Here is a 6,770-nt window from a genome sequence, read left to right as displayed (position 1 = left end):
GTTACTAATTTTTATTTGTTTAAACAAAATTACTTTGTTACAATATAATATTCTAATACCAAAAAAAGTACTTGCGTGGCGTGAAAATATCTTTTGTGATGTAACTCTTTCAAAAGTACATAAAAATGGTTGCCATCAGGGGTGTACATGTAGATTTATTAAATACACCTTGTGCGCCACCTAGGAACCAAATCTAGAACCCGACACTCGAAATTTTTGCTCTGTTACAATCGCACCCTGTTACAATTGACCCCACTCTCCCCTACTCATATAATTCTGATATTGTAGCGGATTTTTTTTTAAAATTATTAGACTGTTTTTTACAATTACAAAATACCAAAATATATTTTTGCTGGTAATTAAAGCATCAAAAAAAATTAACAAACGGGACACCGGTGTCCCATCTACATCAAATGGTTAAGAAGGCTGAAATTTAGTTGGCTCCTTACATTTTCCATGTTCGTCATAATTTTTTCTTTTTCATGTTCTTTGAATCTTCCCAATTCGAGAGCTTTGCATAACTTTCTTTGGACAAATGTTTTTTTATTTTTCCAGATGTAGGAGGCTTGCAAACTTCTGGTGAAATATACGAACTTACCCCCATTCTGTAATGTCTGTAATTTTATTCTGTAATTTCATATATTTTAAATAAAATTCCGAAAGGCGAGTTTTGGTCGTTATCGTAAAATTCCATTTTAGCAACTTTTCTAATGTTGTTATCACTTCGTACTTACTTAAAACTGTATTTTCAACTGTTAGAGTAACGTCTATGAGTTTTGAATAGAAGTGATGCATCATCTTTTTTTAGTTTTAAATTTTTGGAAGTCATTGTAACTAGGATTTTGTTTTGAGTAATTTTTAACGAAATGACCTGCTATTGAAAGGGGTACTACATTACCTGAAACGTTAAAATTTACCAATTAATTACCTTATTAAGAACTATAAACTCTATCGAAATGTTCTACACGCAGCAGCACTTTGCCTACAATTTTCATTGCAATAAGCCTAGCGAATAGTATCGGTAGTTTTGCCAGAAGACGAATTTTTCAATTATCCTTGTCGTTGTCGTTGTGGTTTCTAATGCCATTGCCACATTGGCAAGCCTGCTTGGTGAAACCGAGAAAATTTAAGGCAGAGGGTGTGTTTCTTGTTCTTCAGTGGCGCTATCTATGGCCAAGAATTCGTCTCCAGCCACACACACATAACACCCGTTTATAGGGTGGACCCATTCATACATTCATTCGTTTATCCACAGATCGCAATTTTTGACCTGGATCAGAGAACGATGATCTCCAATCCAGTACCCCCAGAGGTTTTGATTTGTTATGGGAACATGGAGGATTTTGCGACTCGACAGATTTAACGTTCATCAGTCAACATTTACTACACCGTCTTCGGCCGGCGGGGTTCGAACCCACGAACTCTCGGACATGGGTCCAGCACCCTACAGACAGGCTATCTCGGCCCCTCAATTATTCTTAAGAGACACAAACGCTGTCCGGTTTATGATCATTAAGGATTGAAATTAAAACGCTAAAACTATTATAAACATGTCTTTTGAAGTAAGTGATTGCGTTTACAGAGGTGCTAATTTAAAAGTATATTTCTTATTTAATTTCAGTTCATTAGTTGATAGATTTTTAGATATTTGTACATATTTTAACAATTATTTTTCTTGTGTGAATTAACTATCGAATTCTACGAAACTAAAGAAAAAAGTAAAGATTTGAAAGGTTAAGTAAAAACATAAGACTCTGACAAAAGTAGTAAAACCTAAAAAAAAGGCTGGCAATTTTACGTGGCCTTTGGAAGCTTAGGTAAAAACTTTAAAACTCTACTAAATAAGCTTTGAAATAAGACTTAGCTTTTTTTCTTGCAGCCAAAGGAAAGAAAGGTTTAGTTGACATCATTCAAGCAGGAACCAGAAAAATATGGGATAAAAAAGTCCCTGGAACTCAGATGGAACAGTTGCAAAACGTCATTCAAGACAAATATGGAGTCAAATTTGGTAATTATTTAAATTATGATCCATTTTGCAGTTAGATAAATATTTTTTATAAAAGTTTGAAACTTATTAAGAAAATGAGGCAATGAAAATTCAGTTAATGAAGGCAAAAACATGCCTTGTAAATGACCGAAGATATAAAAACTCAGTTAAAGAAAACGGAAGGTGGGGCTAAAAAAAATACAGTTTGCTTCGTAATGCTGAAAAAACCTGAAAATTTATCGAAATTAAATTTCGAAATTTGTTACAAAGATCTTCAATCGAGGACACTGTAAACTGCAACAGTAACATTTCAAAATAACCACAACTTTTTACAACAGAATGGTGCAGCTTGAGTCAAAATTTACATTTGCCATAGCAAATATTTTATTTTAAGCAGACCTAGATGCAACAAAAAACACTCTATAGTTTTCCAGCCTGCACGCCATCTATTGACGAACTTTGAAATTAATTTTAAGATTTGCTGGGTACATCCCGCTCAATTTTTTTAATTCATTTTTCAAATCGTCGTTCACTTTTGTGACAACTGGAACGTAAATCTTTATTGTTCTTAGTATTCTTAAATTATTTCTGTAATATAAGGTATATGAATAATCATTCTTATAGGAAAAAATAATCCTTCTTTTAATGCAGAATTCTTTATTCTGAAAAGAACTTATAGAACTTCAGTGATTTCCGAAACAGAAACAATTTTATTTTTGCCTCATGCCGACCGGCTTGTGTAGGGGTTAGGGAACTGCCCTTGCATCAGAAAGGTTCTGGGATCGAATCCCGGGCAAGGCATAGATGATCTTTCCTTCTCTGTCCTTACTGTGGGAGCAACGTTGGCCCACTTAATATGGTGCCCCTGAAAGTGTGACCAACAAATCCGTCCTTCAGATGCCTTTATGACGTAAGTCATTCCCCAGGCGGGCATTGGAAAAAAAAGTTTTTTTTTGCCTTATTACTCTTTTTTTTTTATCGAATTCATACTTTGCTGGATGTTTTTTATTTCATTACAAAACTTATAACTTATATTTTTTTTTATATAATTTGCTAGATAGGGGCAATGAATGAAAAATGAAAGTTAAGTTTCACAAAGTTATGATATTGCTCCAAAAGAAACCGAAAAGATTATTTTCAACCTAAGAAGAATTTTTGCACCATTGCATTGCAATGTAACTCTGATTCTATATTGCTTTTACCAATAAGAACCAATAGAATGCTTTATTTATTTCAGAAAACTACAGAGATTTTCACGAATGGTCAATAAAAAACTATGCACAATTTTGGGAGGAAGTTTGGAATTTTTATGGAGTGATTCATTCAGAGCCATATACTGAAGTAAGATTTCAATTAATTTCAAATTAATGGTAGAGTTGATTATTTACCCCTATTACAATATGTAAATTAACAGATTACGAATTTCTCATACTCGCCTTTTACTTAAAAATGCATTTCCTTCACAACTCATTTTAAATAAGATTGCATCAAAGAATTTTTATAATACAATACTTTCGTTTTGTACAAAGTTGCATTGTTTATTTGAATTTAATTCTAAAATTATTCATAGAGAGTTAAAGCTAACAACAAGGTGGGAATGTCGCTACTTTTTTATACTATAAAAAAAGTTGGTGTTTTTGCCACCATTTTTATTGTTAAAGGTGAACTAAATACAATTTGAAGTATAGAACTGTAGTTATCGTGCAAAAAATTACATAACAATGTCAAAATGACAATTGTCGGATAGAATTAGTGAGGTTATATTACTAAACGACACCCGGTGGCTGAGCGGTAGCGCTTCGCATTGTCGTGTCACAGGTCCCTGGTTCGATCCTTGGGCTTGGCAAGGTTGACTCAGCCTTTCATCCCTTCAGTGGGTCGATAAAATGAGTACCAAGCATGCTTGGGAGGTAAACACTGGGGGTTCCGAATTGGGCTGACCACCCAATCGGAACATCTGCTCTTGCACCTCAGAGCCTAAAGGTCAAGAAAACTGGGCACAGTAGGTCTTGGCCCTCTATGGGCTGTCGCGCCACTGAATTTAGTTATATTACTAAACATAGGGTTGTGTCTTAAACGAAATGTTTTTGCAATGAAGCCATTAAATTTATTATAATGCGCTGAAAATATTTGCTGTCAGTAAACAAAACAAATGAACGATGAATAAAAAATAAAAAAATTATTACTGCGCAAAAATAAGTTTTAAAAAATGTGGCTACATGCTCTGTAAAAAAATTTATTTACATCAACACCAACTGTACAAAATTTCTTACAGTGCGCGAAAGAATGGGAAAAATTTGTAATTAGCTGTTTTTTTTTTTTTTTTTTTTTTTTTTTTTTTTTTTTTTTTTTTTTTTGCTGACAAGGAGGGGAGAAATCAAATATACCGAAAATCTGCTTACTTAACATTTGAACGCTTCCTAAAATTGAATTTGAGATTCCAAAATATATATTGAATGAACAATATGCTATTTATTGAATAGCGAAATCCTTCATTTACCACAGCTCAGAAATGATTTTTCAAAAATAAAATTAGCTTCCTGATTCTCATATTCGAACTTCGACAATGAACATTTGTCATCGCATACAACACCTAGGTAAAGCATATATTAATTCTCAAGTTTCATACTTTGCCTAAAAATGCTAGGCATTGTATTAAATACCAACATTTTCGACATTGCTGTAAACCTATACCTTTATGTGCCAAATGGATTTTCAATGTTTGCGAACTTTAACTAGACTTCATACGCAATAACTCTTTGTAAATATTTTAATGTATTTCGTGTTTTTGTTTTTTCAGGTAGCCCGACGTAAAGGAGATTCTCTTATCGACATTGAATGGTTCAGTGGTGCAAAATTTAACTATGCCGAAAACATTCTCCGATATAGAGATGATCACGTTGCTCTCATATGCGTCAGTGAGTCATGTCTTCATCTTTATTGTTCCAAAGAAAATATTTTTAAGGCAATACCTCTGAAATTGAAAAACAAATATTGGTTTTGTCTCCAATTAGCTGTAATATCTCATGGATGTACTAGGTCCTACTGTTTGACGTCCCTTAGGAAACCGAAGAGCTAATTTGGAATTTAAATTTCAATATATTTTAATATTATGTAAATCTGGACTTTTTAAAGAAAAATTAAGCCTTTGTGCTAGTACACTGAAAAAAAGTTTTCGTGTGACTTAATATCAAAAATGGTGTTAAAAATGGCGTATACCAAAGTAATGTTCCTCTAAGTGTTCCACTACAATAAGAATTTTCTATTATACTACTTGGTGTAAAGTATCCGCCCCATTTTTGTGCATTAAGTGGCACAAAAATTCATATAATTATGGTAAAATAAGATACGCATAAGAGTCAGTAAATCTATGATGAGGATACAATATAAAGTAAGAATCATTAATGTAGAATGATATCTACACTAATTATGATATCTACACTAATGTAGAATGATATCTACATTAATTTGTAAATCGAACATACGAGCAGCACAGAGATATCATTAAGACGAACTCGAACGCTTATTTTAATTTCCTTGGCAAAAACGCTTTAAGATCCTTTTTAAGATAACAAGCTTATTTTCTTAGCGAAATAAGTAATTTGCTTCACTAGATATGTGAATATTGGGACTGCTTATAAATGAATACAAAAGAAAAATATTCGCTGACAGAAAAGGCGAACTAAGAACTTAGTCTATCTTTTCGAATACCATCATTTTGGATGTATATAAAGGGCTGAAAGGAAGTTACTAATTTAAAAACATTGTTTTCAGTTAAAAACCACCTTATTTAAATACTTTACTACTTTACATACTAAAAAAAAGTTCTATATTTGCAGTTCCATACAACGTTTTTGAAAGTATTCTTCGAAGCTCCTTCCCCAACCCTTAAAAAAAAAGTCACATTTTTAATGCTTTACATTTGAAGCAAGTACCTAATTTAAAGCTGCACATACTATCCTACCAATAAAAATTGTCTGTCTTTTAAAACAGACGAATTTCTTAAATATATAAAGAAGTTATTAAACTTTTAAAAATTCGCCGATTTGGAGAAATTCTTTTACATCAAGGAAAATTATTCAAACCGATCAATAATCTCCCCTCTTCACTTATTTATATGACTCTAAAAATACAGAGTTGAAGTAACATTTCAAATATTACAAAATTAATTACCAAGGCAATTCATTTTCTTTATGCTGACATTTTCCTTTATATTTCCATTATATTTACATAGATGCGTTTGCTAAAGATGAATAAAACTTAATCTAACAATCAGGAGTCATAAATTACTGTTACAATCTCTTAACAGTCTTAAAAATAGTATTTTAATAGCAAAAAAGCGTTTTTTCAGTTGTTAGATTTAACTTTAAACTCGGGAAAGTGTGTTTTCAAATTAGTTTTCTTAATATTAATATATTTAAGAAAATGGACATGACTCAAAATGCGTATTTAAGTAAATGTAACACAGAGCAAAGAATGCTTTTTGAAACTTCAACCCAAATTTTAACAATTAAACCAGGAATTCTCTGGTTTTTTTAAAAAATACATAAAAACACATTCATTACAAAGCTTAGTCCCAGACTTCGAGATCGGACTGGTTGAGAAAATTGCTGGTGTAACTTTCTAACTCTTCGTACTGAGAGCTCTAAATCAGGGTGCGGAATTTCCACTTGCCAGATCGCCATTTTTGAACAAATATTTAGGGCTGGCGTAGTAAGTTTTATCTCATAAAACGTTCTGTTTCATGACAAACTACACATATTTTACCTAAAGATGCGAGTTT

General features: G+C 32.3%; 1 protein-coding gene across 4 annotated transcripts in view; it reads left to right on the top strand.

The window, feature by feature from the left end:
* LOC107450069 (acetoacetyl-CoA synthetase-like) overlaps nt 1-6,770 on the top strand; it is a 55,737-nt gene that overhangs the window by 24,159 nt on the left and 24,808 nt on the right. Inside the window, exons 1-3 of one of the 4 annotated variants that reach the window (XM_043039721.2) lie at nt 1,884-2,008; nt 3,225-3,328; nt 4,788-4,905. In XM_043039721.2, coding sequence (XP_042895655.1) covers nt 1,960-2,008; nt 3,225-3,328; nt 4,788-4,905 — 271 coding nt within the window. In that variant the 5' untranslated portion in view covers nt 1,884-1,959. Of the gene's footprint in view, nt 1-1,883; nt 2,009-3,224; nt 3,329-4,787; nt 4,906-6,770 lie in introns of those variants that run through there. The other 3 variants (XM_043039719.2, XM_071179506.1, XM_043039720.2) reach the window with 3 other exon arrangements.

The sequence above is a fragment of the Parasteatoda tepidariorum genome, chromosome 4, assembly GCF_043381705.1.
Source record: "Parasteatoda tepidariorum isolate YZ-2023 chromosome 4, CAS_Ptep_4.0, whole genome shotgun sequence".
NCBI lineage: Eukaryota > Metazoa > Arthropoda > Arachnida > Araneae > Theridiidae > Parasteatoda > Parasteatoda tepidariorum.
The sequence above is the reverse complement of the archived record's forward strand: the minus strand, read 5'-3'. Positions and strand labels throughout refer to the sequence as shown.